This window comes from Megalobrama amblycephala, linkage group LG9 (genome assembly GCF_018812025.1).
Source record: "Megalobrama amblycephala isolate DHTTF-2021 linkage group LG9, ASM1881202v1, whole genome shotgun sequence".
Lineage (NCBI taxonomy): Eukaryota > Metazoa > Chordata > Actinopteri > Cypriniformes > Xenocyprididae > Megalobrama > Megalobrama amblycephala.
Window position 1 is genome coordinate 7,961,426 of NC_063052.1, and position 22,025 is coordinate 7,983,450.

Here is a 22,025-nt window from a genome sequence, read left to right on the forward strand (position 1 = left end):
GTATTTTATATACCGTGTTTTTTTTTTTATTAATATTTTGAATATTTTATAATTAATTTTGGTATGCGCTTGTCATTCTTATTTAAGTATTACAATTTTTTTTTGCTATGACAATATTTCTAATTTTCATTTAGTTTACGTTTTCCATCTAATATTAATATTTCATTTGTTACAGTTAACAAATGTTATTATTATTATTTTAGTTTTACTTAATAACCCTGCACAAGACCTATAAAATGTGTGTTGTAAGATTTTAACAATAATAATGTGAAAATAACTTTAACTTCAATGTATTCAATAGCAATCTATTGTATTTCTGATTAAGTTTGTACATACCACAATTCCCAGTTGCCCGTGAAATATTCAAAATTTGCCATAAATGAGGAAGAGTCAAAACTTGCCACAAAGGAGGAAATGTTTATTTTTCATGTTGTTTCAAACACTCACAGCCAGTGCAGTTATCTTTGTGGGGATGTACAAAAACAATGCCAGATTTAACACACCTTCTCTTCAGCATATTGCTTAAGTAACTGAATTTATAACACTCATTTCACCATAACCAGTTTATAGTCAAATTATCAAGTATAGTTTCACAATCCGCTCATAAACCTAAAAATATAAACGCATCTTCACACATCCCAAAAAAAAAGAGAGCAAAAGATGTGACAACCACAAATCCTTTTTATGTGATTACAAGACAAAGCTAATCCATCATTACATGTAAAAGCTGAGGATTCTCTCTGCAGCCAAATACAATTATGAGATTCAGAAAGCATAGCATGTTAAGAATGCAAAACAAAATTTCAATATTTCATTACATCCAAAATTAAATAACAAAATCATGACTACGGCATTCGAACGTTTCCCAGAGAAGCTGAAAACCAAAGAAAAAAGGGAGTGCATAAATATAAGCCTACAATGTAGAACAATGATAAATAGTGGGATAAAGTGCAGGAGTGCTCATCCGTCCAACCAACCAACCCATCTCTCTCCATCCATCCGTACATCCAGCTAGCGGGTAAAACAAACTGAAAATAAAACTGCTTGAAACGCTATGTGCTTAAGAAAGAGGCCAAAAATCATAATAAAATAATAACATTAATAACAACAGACATGCATGTGAATGGCAGTTCCATCCTTGATACTATATGATTTAATACCCAGCAATAAAATCAACACTGGTAAACATGATCCACACATACATCCATCTCTCATCTCTCAGCTCAAGAGGGCACAAACAGTGTTGTCAGTGAGTCACAGACAGCGTAAGGGAACTGAGTGCATGTGCTCGGTCTGTAAGGCAGGCAGTCAGTGATTCAAGTCAAACTGTCTGCTAGTGAAGTTCGGATCAGTCTCTCATCGTCTCTGACCTTACTCCATACCGATCTCTCTCGCTCTGAAGTGTGTGTTCTTCTGTGCAAACCGGACCAAAACAATACTAGCTCAGCGCATGCAAAAATCATACAATTTCCAGGTCGATTTAAAAGTAAAACAAACATACAAATAATACTGTAATGTGTCATCCATATACAAACCACTCACGTTTACATGTGCTTGGCGACATTTCACTTTGTAGCATTATTTGTTTGTTTGTTATCTAAGGAAATTCTTCTGGCCACGATAGTACCGATTCAATGCTTCTTTTCTTTTCTTTTTTCATTTTTTTTTTGCTCCACCGAGAAGTAAACACCAACCAATGAATAACAGTATGAATTTCTGAAGAGGTAGAGGACCTGCCCGTGCCTGTAACAGGGACGGGGACAGGAGAGCAGAGCGATGAGCAGTCAGTTCCATGAGTTGTCTGGATGCAAGTAAGGTGTTTTAATAATTATAAAAAGCAGCAAAATAACAGGTAAAGCATTAACAAGTCAAAAGCTCAGAAACGGTTGGCTTTGTGCAATGGCGAGAGGCTCTCTCACACGTAAAGAATGACATTGTCGGGACAGTGCAGGCTGTCGGTGGGGTTCAAGGCTCTGCAGGTCGTCTGTGGAGGGGGCGCGGCGTGGCAGCTCTTGGGTCGGGGCGAGTCGCAGTCGTCGGACGTGAGCTCCGCGATGTCGTCCGACTGCGTGTCGGACATCTCCAGGTCGCTGCGGATGCTTTCCGGCTGAGCGAGGGTGACGTCTCGGAGACCCTCCCTGAGTGACATTCCCGGTGACAGGCCCAGAGGGGAATCCACGACAACCCCGCTTCTGCGGGAACTGCAGTCCTGTGGCTCCTCCCCCGAGCTGGGCACAATGGCAGCAGTAGGCGGAGCCAGATCCTCTTCAGTGGTTAGACACAGATGGCTTGGTTTAGTTTCGATGTCCACCTGGATCTCGAGGTTAGTGCCCTCTCTGAAACAACAGGTCATAGAAAAGGTGAGATGAAGTGTCATATCAAAGCTGCTACTATTTCATGTTTATCTTATGGAGGCGCCAATACCGATAAGCCAATAATTATTTGTGTCGGTGTCTAGAACTACATAACCCGGGGTTAACCGCAGTGTGAAAATCAATTTTGAAATTTGCTAAATGTTACATTTAAAAGCGTTATTAATTTATTCATGTTTTTAAAGATCAACTTTAAATAGCATTAGATGACGGCAAAGTTTATCTAAATGCAAAACAAAGGGAAGTTAGCATGAACAATTAAATAAACAAATGTTGACTGATAGCATCTGATGAAGTATACAATTATAAAAAAAAAAAAAACCTTTAATATTGGCTGTTTAAAAGTTTGCTTTTTCTTTTGATAGAAATGAACACTTTTATTAAGCAAACATGCATTCAATTGATCAAATTCAAATATGACAGTGAAGGCATTTATAATGTTACAAAAGATTTGTTTCAAATAAATGTTGAACTATTTTTTAATCAAAGAATCCTGAAAAAACAGCACAACTGATAAATGTTTCTTGAGCAGCACATCAGCATATTAGAATGATTTCTGAAGGATCGTGTAAGGTAATGATGCTGAAAATTCAGCTTACACTTACAAGTTTTTACAAAATTTCACAAAATTACTGTTTCTTACTGTATTTTTGATTTTTGAACAAATGCAGTTTTGGTGAGCATATGAGACTTCTTTCAACAACATTATAAAATCTTACTGACCCCAAACTTTTAAATGGCAGTGTACATTTATTTGTTTATTCAAAGCGACTTTCACACCTGTCAGGTAAGGTGTAGGAGGAAGTGATTGATCCCGCCATGCCCCTTGTGCTTGCGCAGTCACTGGCCGCTCCCAAGCTGCCTGTCTCCTTGCCGGCACTCTCTTTTCCCAGCTCCGTTCCCTGCACCTCCAGCCTAAAACATAAACATGTTTCCATGAAAAACAAGAACACTACCCATATTTACAGTGTAGCTCTTGTATATTTACCAAACAGTACACAGAATACCCACATACCTGCTGTATTTTCCTGTCCTCGCACCAAGTGCTCCTCCCGCTAGTGTGTTGAAGTGTGGCGTGTCTCCCAGACCACCTGGAGCGACGGATAGGCCCTCGCTCGGAGAGGTGGTACTGAGGCCGCTGGCTCCTCCCTCCAAACTGCTCTCGCCCAGACTGGGAGACTTCAGCGCTCGCCATGCATCAGCAACTACAGAGAGAAAGTGTCCGGTGGATGGTCAATACACTGAATGGCTTTTTCCCAGATGATAACACTTGATCAAACTTTTTTCTTACCAGTTATAGGCCCGTCATCCTCATCAAAGTCTATCCTAACACCACGACCTTTCCCCCGGCTCACCCCACAGCCCCCGCCGCGGCACAGAGAGATAGGCACAACACCATACACATACGCCAACATGATGGGGACACCAATGCCTGGAGGGAAGAGACATAGACATAGCTAGAGTCAACCTCTGGGATTTGAGTTAAAGGGAGAGTTGATGAGAAAATCTGATGTACTGTACTAGTAATTCTTTTCAACCTAATGGACAATGTATTTCAGCTAAAATCCCAGTGCTACTCAAGCTTCTGTTATAGTACTTTCCCATAGCAAACTGTTGTAGTCAATGTCAAGTTTATTTCTAGAGAATATTTAAAACAACAGAAGTTGTGTGTGTGTGTGTGTGTGTTATATATAATACCATTATATATAATACTATAACTATAGTAAATGTAAGAGCCATAATTTGAATAATTACATTTTAACACTAGAAGCAGAAATGTTTGGGTAGGTTTATGTTATTATATATATGCATTAGTTGTGCACGCCCCTGTAGTATCACAGTTTTTGGTTATATAGGAGTTTATTTTTGGTTTGTTTTTGATTGTGCAAGAACTTTCAGTAAACAATTGAAACCTGAATGAAGACCAGAGCACTAACATTTTAGTATATTAAAACCAAGAAAAAGTGAAGCCAAAATATTTTTGATCGCCCCCTGGTGGCTGGCTGCAGTATAGGTCTTAAACCCCGCCCTCTCCATGTAATCGAATGAGATGCGAGCATAACTAAAAAATCCAATTACACTTCAAAAAAAATGTTCTCAAAGATTGTTTCTGTCATTTTAGGTAGTTTTAATCACGCAAATGTATGTTCAAGTGTTCGCTTTTCCAATAAGTTCGGTTTTTTGGTTAGTTATTTAATGCTATAAAAATGGGGCATAACGTCATTGACAGCTATGCTTGCGATCGAGTCTGCGGGAGCGGGATTATGGGAGGGACTTTGATACCACGGTTCGAACTCAGGATCAGTACTGCGCAGACCCTGGCTCCAAATGATGTAATCGACCTTAGTGTTTCTGGGATATTTTGGCCTTCATTTTTCTACCGTGAAAGGAATTGGAGACAAGTTGTCCATCTTTTTTTTTTTTTACAGTCTGTGATTAAAACATAATGATTTAGCAATGAGTTTCAGAAGCTTTAAATATCTCAAATATCACTTTGTTCTTTTGTGTGACACTTCCTCAAGATTTCATTTTCTCATATTTTCCATACATTGTGCTGCACTGGAAGTTGCGGTTGCCTCTGAGGCTAAATGCAGAAGCAATTGTGTATAGAGTCCATTACAATGAACGGGAACTGAATCTTTCAATCTTTACAAAGGTAGGAAGCAGAAGAAAGCGCTAAAACAGGATCATAATATCATATAAGCAGTCTATACAATGAACAAGGTGTTATTTTCAGTGTCTCCTGAAGCCATATGATAGGTTTGTGTGGAAATTTTAATTTCTAGATCTTTGTATTACAAAACTTCTAACATTACCAACTTATAAGGATGAATTGTTTTTGCAGCGTTGCTTTTGCTCTTTTGTAAATGGCTTTGAAAAAAAACATCAACAATACAGTAAAAATAGTAATATTGTGAAATATTATTACAATTCAAAATAAAATATATCATTTATTTCCTAATTTGAATATATCATTTATTTCTGTGATGGCAAAGCTGAATTTTCAGCATCATTACTCCAGTCTTTAGTGTCACATGATCCTTTATTGTAATATGCTTATTTGGTGCTCTTCTTATTATTAATGTTGAAAACGGTTGTGCTGCTTAATATTTTGTGGAAACTGTTTTACCTTTTTAGGATTATTTGATGAAAAAAAGTTCAAAAGAACAAGGTAAAAGTCTTTACTGTCACTTTTGATCAATTTAATGCATCCTCACTGAATAAAAGTATTAATGATTACTGATCCCAAACTTTTAAACGGTAGCGTAAATATGAACGTAATTTTTTTTCAGGAATACTCACCCACACTGACAGCAGCGATGACTGGAGCTGTAATGATTGACAGAGCCACACCACCAGTGATGGCGAGATTCCTCCTGTGATGTGACGTTTTCTTGCCCTCATAGTGTGAGTGGATCTGTAACAAACAGCAGCTGTATTATTTCACTGTCACAAATGTGCTTTTATCTGCTAAAATAAAAGATCTAGTCTACTGGCATCCTAAAGCTTCAAAATCTGAATACATTTTATAAAAAAAAGCAAATTGTAATCTGTATTCTTCAGCAGGAAGTCATTGTACCAGAATTATGCTGATATCAAACGCAGTTAATCTGGTTGAGCAACGTGGCAAACGGGAGGGAAATTCCCAGGCTTTTAAGGAAATTTGGTTCCTGATAAAGGATTCATTAACATCTAAACTGTAGCACTGTGGGGAAATATGCGATGTTGACTTTCTGCACCTTGCGTCCAATGTAAACGGGGATGCCGATAACCATAGCAGGAACTGCGATGCCAGCGATTAGAGTGATGCCCACAGGTGCACCAATCAAAGTTCCCAGCTGCCACAGAATCTTCTTTTTGCGACTCCATGGCTTCTTTCCCCAGAATGTACAACCTGATGGACTGAGAAGACACAACGCATGATTATTTTTAGATTCGAGCAGGTACTTTGATACATTTCCATTGATGGTTAGCAGAAGGTACCTGAGGTAGTGCAGGTCTGAAATCTCCTTCATACAGAGCCAGCAGAACTCGCAGCCGCACACAGCACAGGTCATGTGATTACAGCTGCCGTCGTTCATCTTGATGATGTAGGCACCGCATCGGGGGCAAGGCTTGATGTCATCAGCTGAGTGGGGATTAAAGGGTTGGGATTTAGAATTCGTACAGGCAGACAGAACCTGCTGTAAACAATTTGTGCTGAGGAAGCGTTTTCTGAATGTCAGATGGGAACAAGAGCAGGAAGAGGGACTTTAGCAGACTCCTGCTTTAGTTCAGGAGGTTAGAGAGAAACTAGAGAGAACTTGAGAAGGAGGAGAGAGCACAGAAAAACCTCAATAATCTGCAGAATACACAGTGCACAAAATGAAAGCGCTCTAGGGGGAAACACGTAGCAAATCAAATTATATGAGTGGCTAGTGGCACTCTGAAACTCAATAAAGTTTTCCAGTATATTTTTAGCCACTAATTCGTGGTAGTCTTTTTCAAAGTGACAAATACTGAAGTGAAGGACTAATATACTAAAGCCCCACAGCACAACATTGATTTGATACTAACTTGATTTAGACATTTTCTGAATAAAAATGTGCAAAACATTAGCTGAGGTGTTCTGAGTATTTTTTTTCTTTTTTTGTCACTAGGCAGTTGCCAAGGTGATCTGGGTGGTTTCTAAGGAGCTGCAGGTGAATGTTACTGTGTTCTAGGTGGTCTCTAGAATGTTACTATGTGGTTGCTAGGTTGTTTCGGTTGGTTACTAGGGTGTATCTATGTGGTTGTTAAGGTGTTCTGAGTGTTTTTCTTGCTATGTGGTTTCTAAGAAAATCCTGGTGGCTTCTAGGGCACTAACAGGTGGTTGCAATGGTGTTTTGGGAGGTTTCTAAGACATCACTAGGTTGTAGCTAGGGTATTCTAAGTGGTTACCAGGGCATTGCTATGCAGTTACTAACATATTCTGAGTGGCTTTTGTTGCTAGGTGGTTGCTAAGGTGATCAGGGTAGTTTCTAGGGGACTTCTAAGTGGTTACAAGGGGGATCTAGATGGTTTCTAGGGTGTTGCAAGGGTGGTTTCTAGGACATCACTAGGTGGCTGCTAGGCAATTCTGGGTGGTTACAAGGGCTTTGCTATGCAGTTTCTAAGGTGTTCTAAATGTTTTTTGTTGTTATGTGGTTGCTAAGGAATTTCTAATGGTTTCTAGGGAACTACTAGGCAGTTGCTAGGGTGTTTTGGGTGGTTTCTAAGACATCACTAGGTTGTAGCTAGGGTGTTTTAAAAGGTTACCAGGGCATTGCTATGCAGTTACTAAGGTGTGCTGAGTGTTTTTTTTTTTTGTTGCTAGGTGGTAGCTAAGGTGATCAGAGTGATTTCTGGGGGGCTTCTAGGTGGTTTCTAGGGGGATCAGGGTGGTTTCTAGGGCGTTGCTAGGTGGTTGCCTTCTAGCCCAGGTAAGAACACCTCTGATATTACAATCTCTAGATATGGCTTGAGTCTCTTCTTCACTGTAAGTTTATGAGATAGAAAATGGTGGACTGATGGTCGAATACTCACTGTGCCCCTGCTCGGCCGTGTAGCTGGGTGAATGGTTACTGTGTGTTCTCAAGGACAGGGCTCTCTGCTGGCGGGCAGAGTCACAGGTCTGGTTAGGATGCCAAGCTTGCTTGCAGTGGTAACAGAACTCAGCACCACACCCTTCTCTTCGACATACCAGCCTGGGGCAGCTGGCACATCCAGAGGCGATGACTGCAAAACTGGCAGGAGAACAATGCAAACAGGTCAGACTCTCCTAGAGAATCTATGATTTAGGTAACATGAGATATCATTATACCTACTGTTGTGCAATCTACACTTACACAGAAGTGCATGTTACAGACATATTATCAGACTGTAATAGTATGGTATTTTTTTTGGAACTTTAAAAATAGCATCATGGTAGTGTCCAAAAACTGATTATAGTAATATCATGGTATTTTCTGTAAATGTAGCTGAGGAATATGTGGACCATGTAAATGTCTCAGACTTCACAGACCTCTAAGCAAGAACATAATCATGATTATGGCCACAGCTAACTTTTAATAAGATTGCTATAATGGGGACAAATTTAAAAGAGAATTGAGACTTTTTTCTCACAATTCTGAGTTTATATCTCGCAATTCAGACTTTTTTCTCGCAATTGCGTTTATATCTTGCCATTCTGACTTCTTTTCTCAGAATTATAAACTTGCAATTTAGTTATAAAGTCCAATTTTGCGGGTTTAAATCTCACAATTTTGACTTTATAACTTGTGACTTTAATAAGTCAGAACTCAGGAAAATAAGTCAGAATTGTGAAATAAAATGTCGCCAAGTTTCCTTTTTTTTATTCGTGGTGGAGACAAGCTTTCATAGATTGCAATTATAGAAATGACCTTGGTTTTTTCTGTTGACAACCCACCAAATTAATCACATACACTAGGATATCAGTGTGTTCCCTTCTCAGATTCTTTGTAATGTCAAATTCCTTTTAAAGTCAAGGAAAACATTAGCAGGTTCAGACACTAGTACATTATGGAAAATGAGAGGAAGGATTTATTGCAGTCAGTATGTTCCAGCTGTGAGAGTTTCCAAGTATTCCAATAGCATTTTATTCCTTTCCTAAGAACATTACTTGGTAGCCAAACTTCTACTTCAGACCTCAGAAAAACTACATAGATAAACACACTGATAATAAATAAACATATTATTAAATAATAATAAAAAAAAAACGTAACCTTAAATCTTTAAAGAAATCAATTTTTTTTATTTAATGATTTTATGACTGAATAAACAGTGGCAATAGATTGACTGCGGTGGAAAAAAAAAAAAGCTTTCTTGTTTAAGTTTTGCTTATGCGTGACAAAAACAATCCCTTTAATTTTAAGTGCATGTTTTGACCTGTTGGCCGAAGTTAAAGCAGGTTCTGAAGAAAACTTTCCTCCTCCAGCTGACACCTCATTAATCAGCTCAGCTGCAATGGAGAACTATAATGTCCTAACAAAGAGCTTCCAATTACCTGCACATACTGGCACACACACCCTGCATGTAGAGTCAAGCTGAAACCGACCTCATTACACGTGATTATGCTATCCCAGAACACTCACTAGGATTAAAGACAATGAAATCAACACTCTATTTTGAGGCTTACAAAGACACCATGGCATGCACACACGGTCAAGTGAGTAGCCAATGATTGTCTTAATCAAATACCAGCCTCGGTTACCCATAGCAACTCTACCTCTGTGCCGCATCTCAGTTGCCATAGCAACATATGACTGAGGGAGAGAAAAACAAGCCGTTCCTTTCTCCCATTGGCAGCTCTGGACTGTCAATCAAGCTGAAGCAGAGCTGGTTGGGGGGACTGATGGGTAATAAGCAGCACCATGGACTGGAACTGATACTCAGGCAACAAAATCTACAGGGGAAGCTTTTCCGTCAGAGGCGCAAGGGACCGAATGAACAGAAAAATGCGTGCTATTATTGTCTAGGGTGGGAGATTCCTAGTTAGTCTACAAAGAGGCAAATGAAACGTCTGGGTGAAACTTAATTTATCCTCTAGCAAAAAGTCACTTTTTTCACAACCCTATATGATGCAACCAACTAATTAACCAACCAGCCAATAGTGTGATTTTACTGGGCAAAATGGCCTTTTTGAAAAATTCCCAGACCATCTAAAAACCCCTCAGAATCGGCCGTGGGCCTTTTAGGAAATGGCAGTGACGCAAAAAGAATCGTGTCTCTTAAATGTAGGTCAAATGAGTGACAAACCTAGGACAGGTTGTAAAAGGCCTCTGAAGTAAATCACACTCTCTCAGAAGAATGACACAACAGCTAAACTGGGCTTCCCACACAAGCTCAAGTGTTCCCTATAACTGTCCAAATGCCTCCTACACTTGCCAAAGCACACAGAACAAGCAAAAACTGTGAAATATGTCCCCTTACTTCTATTGAATCCGACAATACGTAGAAGAGCATTTAATACACTATAATGCCTAAAGTATGTGGATGCCAGAATGCCACACCCCTGTTGAGCTTTTCATTTCAAAACAGTTTAAGAAAACTAATTAAGAGTTGGTTCTTCCTAACAGCTTCCATTCTCTTGGGAGATGTTGAAACATTGGAGATGATGGGAGATGTTGAAACTTAGATGTTGAAACATTGCTGGATTTGCTCCCGTTCACACACAAGAGCATGTTGGGCGAGAAATCTCTCAACCAACGTTTGGGCAATTTTAGGATGCCTACACACTAGAGAGTGTTTGACGGATATGAATGCGTAAGCTCTATTTTGAGGGTAGAGCTGTGGATAGAGATGTGTTAGGCTGATATCAAGAAGGCATACAGCAAGTTGGTTTTCCAAGAGCTGGAGTTGCCTCTCTGAAATTCTCATTGGTCAATGGATGCTTATGTCAGGGGAGATTCTTGGATTTGGAGATGATGTGATTCAGAGGAGTGTCTCTTGCCTGCCAGAAATTACAAGTTTGCGCAACCTTTTCAAATGTTAACAATTACTGCACCAAAAGTTTTCATTTAGCCAAAAACCGAAACTGAAAATAAAGTTTCAGTAATTACATTTGGGTAATTAGGTAACTTAACTCGATATGCTGTTCAGGGTGTCGTGTTCTCGTGATAAATGAAACCAGTCATGGTAAAAAGTTCTTGTGCAATGAGCTGCCTCTTATTTCAGTTGAAAATTTTTACATATTGCTACTCTAGCATAATTTTGTGTTACAGTGTAGCTTATCCATGCTGTGTACAAGAAACAGATGCTGAAACACAAAACACATCTTCAGAGAAACAATAATGAAACTGTTTCTGTCAATGATTTCGGCAATTTTTTGCAGTTTTGGCTGAATATTTTAGGTTGCCAAAATTTCAATGCATCACTATTTAAAATAGCATCTGATTTTCAGCAGATGCATATCAGTTAGGGAAGCAGATTAGGTTGATTTTTGTTTTGTGAATTCACTGGAACTGAAAGCATTCAAATGAGAGAAATGGAGTGTGACAGCTGTATGCAGGGCAGCGCTCCATGCCAAACATGTCGCCTATGACCGTGTCTGCCAATGACTACAGGGAAAGATAATACTTAATGTAACAAACATTAAAGTAATGGGAGGATTTATTGCAAAGTCATCTCAGATATCAGGAACAGAATAGGTCAGCAGTCATATCTAACGTTATGTGTCAGAGAAAATAGGAAATGAGAATTGTGATATGAGGGAATTTCATTGCCTAATCCATTTTTATTTTTGGTAGCACTTTATTTTACAGTCCTGTTCCACATGTACATACGATGTACTTATTATAGCAGTTACAATAACTGAGTAATAACTAGTCCGAACCTACCCCTAAACCTAACCTTAACTTATGTAGTTACTTTATATTACCAGTACTTTCTTGGGTAAGTACACTGTAAGTACATGTACTGTAAAATAAAGTGTAACCTTATTTTTTTATTTTATATTTTATGGGTTGCACTTTATTTTACAGTATGTGCACTTATGTGTACTTACCTAAGAAAGTAATATAAGGTAAGTTAAGTACACAAATTAAGGTTAGGTTTGGGGGTAGAGTTATTACCCGGTTATTGTAATTACTATAATAAGTACATAGTATGTACATACAAAAGAGCTGTAAAATAAAGTGGTATCATTTTATGATTTATTATCTTATGTTTATCCCCTGCCTCCTTGCAATATGTCCCTACCAACATTCAAATCAAAACTTCACCTTTGGATTCATTTCATCCTAAAGATCTTCACTGGGTTTCATGTTTGGGCTTTAGGTTTGTCAAGGTCTACTACATCATTTACTTAGTAAATCATGTCCATAATGACCTCACTTTGTGCTCAGGGGAATAGTCATAGTGAAACAGAAATGGCCCTCCCCAAACTGTTACCGCAGCCACAATTCTCTAGAACATCACTGTATGATATAGCATGACACATCTTTACTGGAATTTAGGAATCTAAATAAAACATCTCCTATTCAAAATAAACAGGGTATCACGTATCATTTAGGGTTCCCTGACATCCCAACCCCATCCCGGACTTACCCACAGTCGGGAGCGGGACACCATCGGCAATCAGGGTCCGACGCCAGGCAGCGGCGCAGCAGGAACTCTTCATACTTCTCCATCAGGTTGGGATCGTCCAAGATGAGGGCCACCTGCCGTGGGGCAAGTCGCTCGGCGCACTCCGGGCAGCTGAGCTGCACTCGGCTCTCCGTAATCTCGATACGAAAGTACTGCCTTAGACAGCACAGGCAAGACCGGTGGCTGCATCCCTGGAGTTCAGGAAGCTGCTCTGCAGGTTGACGCACCAGGCACAGGGGACACTCTAGGAGTTCTTGACCTCCCAAAGAGGCCTGGCTACCGGATAACGGCTCGGCCGGGTCTGCGGTAGATGGGTCTGATGAAACATTTGTGGGTGTGGGAGGCTGGAGAAGCTGCTGTTGCTGGAGTTGTTGCTGTTGGTGCAGCTGTTGCGCAAGAGGAGTGCCAACATTAGCCTTGTTTCCCCTGGATCCGCGTTTGCCATGGAAGAGACTATGAAAAGAGATCCTGCCTTGCTTCTTGCCAGGCCCACGGCATTTCGGATTGGGAATGCCACTAACAGAGGAGTGGGGTGATTCAGAGTCCTTTTCAGATCCCATTTCCCAAGAACAACCTTGTTATGTTCTCCCGCTTGAGTCCTTAGAGAGGTCAGAGAGTTCTGGCGAGGCACCTTGGTTCCTTCCACGGAATGATTTCAATGAACCTCAAGAACACCGACACTCCAGATACACAAAAGAATGTTTGTCAGGGTCTCAACAAATTCCAGTTAGTTTCCCCGTTGGGAGAATTCCATTCATGAAGTCATTTCTTCCTCTCTACTATAACAGGGAGTCGTGTTTAAACAATAAACGGAAAGATAACTAGACAAATTGAGCCAGGAGGGAAAAAAAAAATTTCCTTTCACTCCAACGATCTTCTTCGAAATGTGAAAAAGAAACCAGGAAACAAAAACAAATTGTTGCACCCCAAATTTGTTACGGACTAGAAAGCTGACAGATACTGTCAATTAAAAATGGGGCATTTAAAGACAACTAGGAATGGAAAATCAGTCTCCAGATATTGTAGTCCTTTCTCAGGGCTTGTCTTCCGTCGTCTTTTGCCTCTGCTAAATTCACGGAGCCAACGTGAGTGTGCTCCAGTTTGCTGTTTTCTCCTTCTGAATCGGCCGGTCTGTTAAGGAAGAGAAATAGCACAGGAAGTTAGCACAGGGCACAGACAGCCTGCAGGAGGAGCATGCTCAGTACACGCTCACGTACACACACACACACTCCTCCCTTCTTTTATTCTCAATCTCTTTTCATTTCATGGTTAACTCTTCGTGCTCTAGACTCCTGAAGTGACTGCCTGACAGTACGGATGAATAAAGCCAGACAATTAAAAAACCGACACAGTTGAGGAAGTAATTGGTACTGTGACATTAAAACTGACTTCTGTCACCAAATTTTCTGTCCTTCCATCTTGTGTTGGATTTTACTTCTCTCATTTTCTTTGTGTCTCACTGCTGATGACACCCTCTCATCCTCACTCTCTCACACACTCAAGCGCTCCCTCTCCACTTCACACTGTGCTGCTAGTGCAGTTGCCATGGTTATTCCCACTATGAACACAGCAAACAAGGACCCTCACAGTGACTCTGGCCCTCATGAACACATACACACACCCGGCAGATATTAACACCATACATCACATAACGCATGAGCGCACGTCTCCACTAGACTTTATCCATTTATTTATATTTGAGAGGGAAATCAGTATGGTTTGCAAATGTCATACTAGCAGAGGAAATGGTTTTGAAGGGAAACATAATATGTGTCAATCTCTCACACATATTTCTACTCAAGAAATAATATAAAACACATACTTCAGCTACACAAACGCATCTAAGACTGATGTGTCCTGGTTTCCTGCTCTGATGACCCCTGAACTAATGCCTGCGTAGCACAAATCTGTTTACTTGTGTGAGGGGGAAGGGAAAGAGACCACCATGCTAGTGTAAAGCTGTCAGTGTACTTATAACCAGGGTTATGAAAACAAAGTTTTTCTAATGGGTCAATGACAAAAAAGCGTGTCACTGTCAATGATAAAGAAGGAAAAATGAAAATACATGTGCCGAGTTCTTAATAATGTACTCTGGGTATACTACTGGCTATGCCCTGCCCTGGGCATTTCTTTAGACATACGCTAATGTATGCGCACAGTCGAACGCACAACCTTGGAAAGTATACTTCATTTGACTCGTACGCGTCAGTGTACTTATAACCAGTGTTATGAAAACAAAGATTTTCTAATGGGTCAATGACAAAAAAGTGTGTCACTGCCAATGATAAAGAAGGAAAAATGAAAATACATGTGCCGAGTTCTTAATAATGCCCTGGGCATTTCTTTAGACATACGCTAATGTACGCGCACAGTCGAATGCACAACCTTGGAAAGTATACTTCATTTGTCTCGTACGCATACAGAGCCGTTCGACGTATGCACAAATCTCTCACCATGAGTTACAACCCATGTAAACTCTTTGTATTCTTTCATACTAGAGTTGTACAAATGAGGGTACTTTCTAACCTCTTCGCACAATCGTGTATATAGGCCTCCATTGTCGCTGTAGCTTGCATGCGTTCCGGTCTGTTCTGTTTATGCAGTTCGACTACCTTGTGAATAGACGTCACCAGGGCACGGTTGCCACCTTGTGGATAAACTACTTACTGCAAAAAAATTAAATGCGCATGTGGGACCTGTTACAAAATCCGGCGGTGCATGTATATTACGCGCATACTCTTCTGATGACGAAATTTGTGTCAAGCACACTGTATGCTGACCCTCGCGTTCACGTAAAAAGTGATCTATACTTTGGGCTTTTGTATTGTATCATGTTCATATGGTTTTGAAAAAAAAAAAAAAAAAAAAAAACTTTTATAGCATTTCAAGGAGTTTCAGTTAAATGATTTTAATGGCTTTGAAAACGTAATGTGGTGTTAGGCCTGTCACGATAACTACTTTTTGTTGGGTGATATATTGTCCCAGAAATAATTATGATATGTGATATTATTGTCATTTAAAGACCATTTTATGCCACTGAATATATAATCATAATATAACAGCATATTAATGCAAGTAGGCCTACACACTTTCAAATGACAACAACCATATAATTCTTTAGATCATGGAAATGAAGGATCAAAAAATGTAATATCCTAAATAAAAAACTTTGTATAAATGGTAAATATATTCTAAAATAGTTTCCCTGACCTTCTTTTCTCAGTAAAGTAAAGGTAATACTATTGCTGAAAACCCCACTTAGCAGTCAGATGTCTGTATGAACAAAGACATTTATATTTGCACTGGAACAGTGGATTGCGGCTTTGAAATCAAGAGCATTCTGACTTGTTCTTCCAAATTGTCTGTAGTTGTCAGGAAAACACTATAACGCCTCAAATAACGCCTTTTTTCACCTGTGATGACTGCTCTGTGTAGGAACTGCAGATGACAACATGATTGGCAAAATGTTGGTGACATTCATTTTCATGTAAACATAATGGGCGATATATTGCGTCACCAAAAATGATTGAGGTCATGTACATATATTGCGCGATGAGTCGATATGTTGATTGTTGCGACAGGCCTATGTGGTGTAACTACCAAGTAATTTTAATTCAGAAATAAACAAGTGGTACAATTCAGAGCTCTCAAAAAACTCTTGTTTTACAGGTCATAATTACGATTTCTATGAGGATGTGCTTTTTACAAGTCGGAATCTTGTAATTACAGTAATGTCAACATCATGTGAGCACACCTATAATGAATGATGACCATATTCATATGCAATGGTGTTTATGTTAGGGTACTTAAAAAGTACCACACCATTATTTTTTATTATTATATGTCCAAAAACACAGTATTAACACGGTACATGTTTATAAAACCATAGCTGAATTTTAGGGAGCATTTTAACAGTTGAGCCCTGTATATGAGAAAGAGAGTCGCGGGATAAAGCAGAGTAAACTAAAGCAGCCTGTTTTCTGCTGGCATTCATGGATATGCAAGGTACGCAGTGACAGCAGTCGGTATGACCCACTTTTTCACAGAGTGCTTTAGCATTGCTCACAGCCAGTGTCCTGATGTCTTGACCCATTATGACAGGAGGATGCAATAATCCCCATGCGCTACATTCTCTATACTGTACGTGACCAAGAGGCACGCATAATAGATGCATAAAAAATGCAAGAGTCTCTGATGGAAACGGGAAAATTCAATACGTCCTCAGCAGATCTGCCTATTCTAAACAGGCAGATTGAAAAGGTGGATGTTGAATCATAGCAGGTTCAATGAAAAATACTCTCCACCATCTATATATATATATATATATATATATATATATATATATATATATATATATATATATATATATATATAACTTGGGGCTGAGATGGTAATAGCCCTCCATTCCACTTCAGCAGCCTCTGCTAATGCAACCGATGACACATAATTACCATCTGTGCTCTCTGAGGTTTAGTGTGTGTGAGGGATGCTATCGGGTGCACAACAAAAGCTGTTTCTGGAAAATCTGTGTCACATCTCGGTACCAGAGTGCAAGTTTACAAAGCGCAAGCTACTGTGTGTGTGTGTGTGTGTGTGTGTGTGTGTGTGTGTGTGTGTGTGTGTGTGTGTGTGTGTGTGTGTCTGTGTGTGTGTGTGTGTGTGTAATGGGCGTGGCTGTGTTTGTTGTACAACAGAAGTTGCTGTATTATTTATCAGCTGTGAATGACATGTCGATTCACAAGAAGCACTTTTTTTTTGCTTGCACTGCTGCAGCTGGAAATCAGCAGCCTGGTTTTTCCATTTAGGAAAGAGTTTATTTAAAACTTTGAAAGCGGCTGGAACGATCCACAGCATAAGCTCCCAGGGTTTGTTTGATGAAGGACGGATCTCCGTTACCACAAGTTTGGTTTAGTTCTCGCAGGTTTTATCACTACAGTCAGAGTTTGTAATTACATGCAGAGTATATAATTACACACACAAGAGAGAAAACATCATTAAGATTGCAAACATGCAGAAAAGGGAAATTCTGTGTTGGCCTGGGATTTTTTTGTTTTGTTTTGTGGTGCAAAGGTGTGAGACCACATTGAAAACATGGGATTTTTTACATTTACACCAAGAAATAAACAAAAAAGATTATGATATAAAGTGATATACTAATTAATAATAATTATATGTATATGTAGAATAATTAAATGTATGCAAATTACTTATGATCAATATTTTATACTGATAATATAAGTTGTAATGAAAAAATCTGTTATTTTGAAAGGAATGCAAATTGGTCTCAGGCTTTATATATTCACTGTAAAACCCGAAAAGTAAAGGTAACTCAAACTGATTGCCTTAAATCATTTTTAGTTTTAAAACCAGTAAGTATGAGTACTGTAAACTCATATACATTAAGTTACTAATAAACTTACTAATATGGTTTGTACCAACACATCAAAACATTAGAGTACTTAGCTACTTAAATATTTTGTGGAAACTAACTGATTGACTTAAATGGTTTCATCAAAGTTCATCAAACTCAAAGTAATAAAGTTACATAAGACTAAGCAAAAACGAACATTGGTACAAAGCAATGATGATACACTGTAAAACTCAATCAGTTCAGAATACTCAAAACATTTAAGTAAACTAACTCATTTTTAAGTTACTAGAACTTAGTAATTGTGACAAGTGGGACAGGGCCAGATATCTGCTGCAACTCAATCATATTAAGTTCAGCTTACTACAATCAAATTTTGAGTTCACACATCTTTTTTCTATTAAGTACAATGAACTTTCATTATTATTTGAGTGAAACAAACTATATATATATATATATATATATATTACACTATTAACAATAACTATATTATTATGGTAAAATTTAAATACTGCATCTATTTTTGCAAGAGATTTTAATGGGAAATGTGCCACAGTGATTTTTTTTCTTTTGTCTTAAAGGGATAACCCAAAACTGAAAATTGTGTCATCATTTACTCACCCCAAGCCTGTATGAGTTTCTTTCTTCTAAAGAGATTTTGAAGAATTTCCCATAGAAGAATGGGGTCCGTCAACTGTTTGGTTACCCATATTCTTCAAAATATCTTCTTTCGTGTTCAGCAGAAGACAGAAATTCATACAGGTTTGGAACAACTTGAGGGTGAGTAAATGATGACAATATGTTTATTTTCGGGTGAACTTTCCCTTTCAATACTTTTTTGTATTGAGAATATTTTTCCATATTAGCTTTAGGTTTTCATATTGAAAAAAAGGAAGCAATTGCTGCTGAAGTCATAATGAAAGCAAATCCTTACTACAGACACTTACTGTAAGAGACATCCCCTACAAGGAACAAGAATATTAGTTTCATAATCTCTCACTATACAGTTTTGTTTCAGAATGTATAGTGTTTTTTTTCCAGACCATTTATCAACATGTCACAGAGGCCTTGAATTATTAGCAGAAACCACAAATGAGGCTACAACGTAGGCTACAAACAGCATAGATTTCCAAACAGCAGAGAATAAGGACAATTCACACAAACACTCTGAATTATAAACTAAATATAATGCCGCCCTCAACAGAGCATTGAAAAAAAGAAAAATATTGAAAATAATTGCGCATAGTTTGGCCTTGCGCCAGCACGTTACTGACAAACTCATTACCGTGAGAGATAAGACAGAGCTAGACTGACACTGTCTTAGCGCTTCCGCCCGCGTTAGACCCTGAAACCGCACCTCAGCACTTTCATATCATCCTACAGCCCCAGACTGTGGCTCATTCTGTTTCTATCTCCGACACACACACACCGGTCACATGGTCTATTGGTGTACAGGTGGACCACTGGATCTCTGGCCATTACATAACCATCTGAGTCACATCTGAAGTTCCACTAAGGCTTATTGTTCTTAGCAAAGCCTGCATGGGTCCTGCTGTCTTATTTTCCATATGCATCTGTATGAGCCGCACGATTTTCTTGTCTAAAATAGAGATCACGATTCTCCCATCATTCTGAACAGACTACTAAACAAAATAGCAAGTATAAAGGTTCTGACAAAATGTTAATTGACTTCCACAGTATTTTTTTTTCTCCATACTATGGAAGTCAATGGGAGCCATCAATTGTTTGGTTACCCAAATGCTTTAAAATATCTTCCTTTGTGTATACAGGTTTGGAACAACTTGAGGGTGAGTAAATGTTGACAGAATTTTCATTTTGGGTGAACTATCCCTTTAATGAAATCTCTTTAAGCTGCAAGTCTGTGTGAGTGTCTGTGCGGAGCAGGTGGTTGTGTTGATCCATGTGCCATTCTTGCTAAGAAGCAGGCAATCTGTTCTCTAGCTCACCTCATTCTTGGTTGTATCCTCATATAATCATCAAAATCTCAAATAATGTATGCATTATCATGAATGTGCTAAACAAAGATTCACTACCCAAGTACAAAACATGACTAACACCAGCAGGCCACACTCACACTTAATGACTATTGTGTGCAGGAGGCTGGTACAAAATAAAAAAACAGCCACGGGTTCCTGTGAAACCAAAGATCTCGATTTTATCAGTTCTTGACAGTCACATGGTGGTTTACCGTAAAAAAGGATAACCTAAAAATTAAAAAAAAAACAAGACAAGAAAGAATGGAATTAACCGTATGTTTGGTGAGGCAAAAGAAGAAATGAAACTGAAGTGAAACTGAAGTCATTCTGTGCATTCCTTGCTTTACAATGTTACCAAAAACTTCCAAAACATGTACAGTTCAAACGAATTCATGAAATACTGTAAAGTTCATGATGAACTTGTGTGCTCTATATTTAGAAAGGTGTTGTTGAGGAAGCAACACCACAAAGAGACTTAGCCAACAACGCAGTCCAGGAAGGACAGGAACCTCTCCTCATTAAAAAAAAAAAAAAAGGTTTAACTATATATTATATATAGGGTGAACTCAGGTTGATTGGGACACTTTATACAAATTCACCTCAATGGCAAAAAAGTGTCCCAATCACCCTGAATTCACAATATTATATATATATATATATATATATATATATATATATATATATATATATATATATATATATATATATATATATATATATATATACTTTGCCCCCTAAATTTGTAAATATTAGATATTTTAGGAGGAATTATGTTTTATTTAAATATACAAAAGGTTAACATACACTAAATATTTAATGTTATATAAATATTTGCATTTTTCCTCCTGCCTAGTTCAAATGTAACTACTTCAACAAGTAAATCACAAGTAATTCAGTTAAATATATGTACACAAAGGTCATATAATATATATATATATATATATATATATATATATACACACAAAACGAGACATAGGTAAATCACCAGTTCCGTTTAAATATACACACACCTGTTATGTAAACATTTAATATTTGCCTAGTTCAAGCGTAACTACTAAAACATAAATACAATCGCAAATGTATAAAACAGCTAGTTTATTTACTATTTTTTGTCGCATTACTGCACTTAAAGAACGGTCTACAGGTTCAAGTGGCCTGTCACCCAACTGGGATGTGTGCTATCACACAACAATAATACCAAAACACTTTATTAACATCACAACATCACTGTATTTTAGAATCATACACCATAAGACTGATCGTGAGGGAGCTTAAGCGTAACCATGACGACAGATCTGTTGGGCACTTACCGTACAGATGGAGCTGATAGTATTGAAAGCAACTGAAGCAGAATAGGGCGGTACGCAGTGAGCTTCGGTGCTACTGTACACCATGTACATTCAACCAACTGTCTTGTAAATATAACAAATCTCACCCTAGATGTATCCGCTACAACATTCCCCGACCATTAGCCTGAGGGGAAGATGTCAGTCCGTTTTTGCTGCCCTATTCGCGAGCGATAGCTCAGATTATGTCCGCAGCTTGATTCTCTTTTCCATTCACGTCACCGAGGAAAGCCCCTGCGTGTGACGCCACTCAAGTTTGAGTAGGAAACCCCGCCCACTGACGTCGCCTGAAAAGGAAATGACTGCGTGTCGTATTGCCAGGAACAAAGTTTTGGTTGTTTAATAAGACACGTCTTTTAAACCTAGATTAAACATATTATGTGTAGTACAGTTCAGTGGCAACATCATTTTAATAAGGTGATCATGTAAAACAGCCATTAAAGGGTTAGTTCACCCAAAAATTAAAATTCTGTCATTTATTACTTACCCTCATGCCGTTCCACACCCGTAAGACCTTCGTTAATCTTCGGAACACAAATTAAGATCTTTTGATGAAATCCGATGGCTCAGTGAGGCCTACATAGGGAGCAATGACACTTCCTCTCTCAAGATCCATTAATGTACAAAAGACATATTTAAATCAGTTCATGTGAGTACAGTGGTTCAATATTAATATTATAAAGCGACGAGAATATTTTTGGTGCGCCAAAAAAACAAAACAAATACCGACTTATTTAGTGAAGGCCAATTTCAAAACACTGCTTCATGAAGCTTCAGAGTTTATGAATCGTTTGTGTCAAATCATGATTCGGATCGCGCGTCAAACCGCTGAAATCAC

At 38.6% G+C, this 22,025-nt stretch overlaps 1 protein-coding gene across 2 annotated transcripts; it reads right to left on the minus strand.

The window, feature by feature from the left end:
• Positions 1–397: 397 nt before the first annotated feature.
• rnf19b (ring finger protein 19B) lies at positions 398–21,430 on the minus strand. Of its 2 annotated transcripts, none has more exons than XM_048201473.1 (10): positions 21,277–21,430; positions 12,438–13,607; positions 7,917–8,116; positions 6,357–6,501; positions 6,113–6,275; positions 5,676–5,790; positions 3,664–3,804; positions 3,388–3,577; positions 3,153–3,287; positions 398–2,336 (listed from the first exon to the last, which is right to left on the minus strand). In XM_048201473.1, exons 2-10 carry the CDS (start codon positions 13,034–13,036, stop codon positions 1,916–1,918), a joined length of 2,109 nt encoding a protein of 702 aa, XP_048057430.1. In that variant the 5' UTR covers positions 13,037–13,607; positions 21,277–21,430; the 3' UTR covers positions 398–1,915. The 2 variants fall into 2 exon arrangements, with proteins under 2 accessions (XP_048057430.1, XP_048057429.1); XM_048201472.1 differs by having other exon boundaries at positions 21,152–21,422.
• Positions 21,431–22,025: the final 595 nt, after the last annotated feature.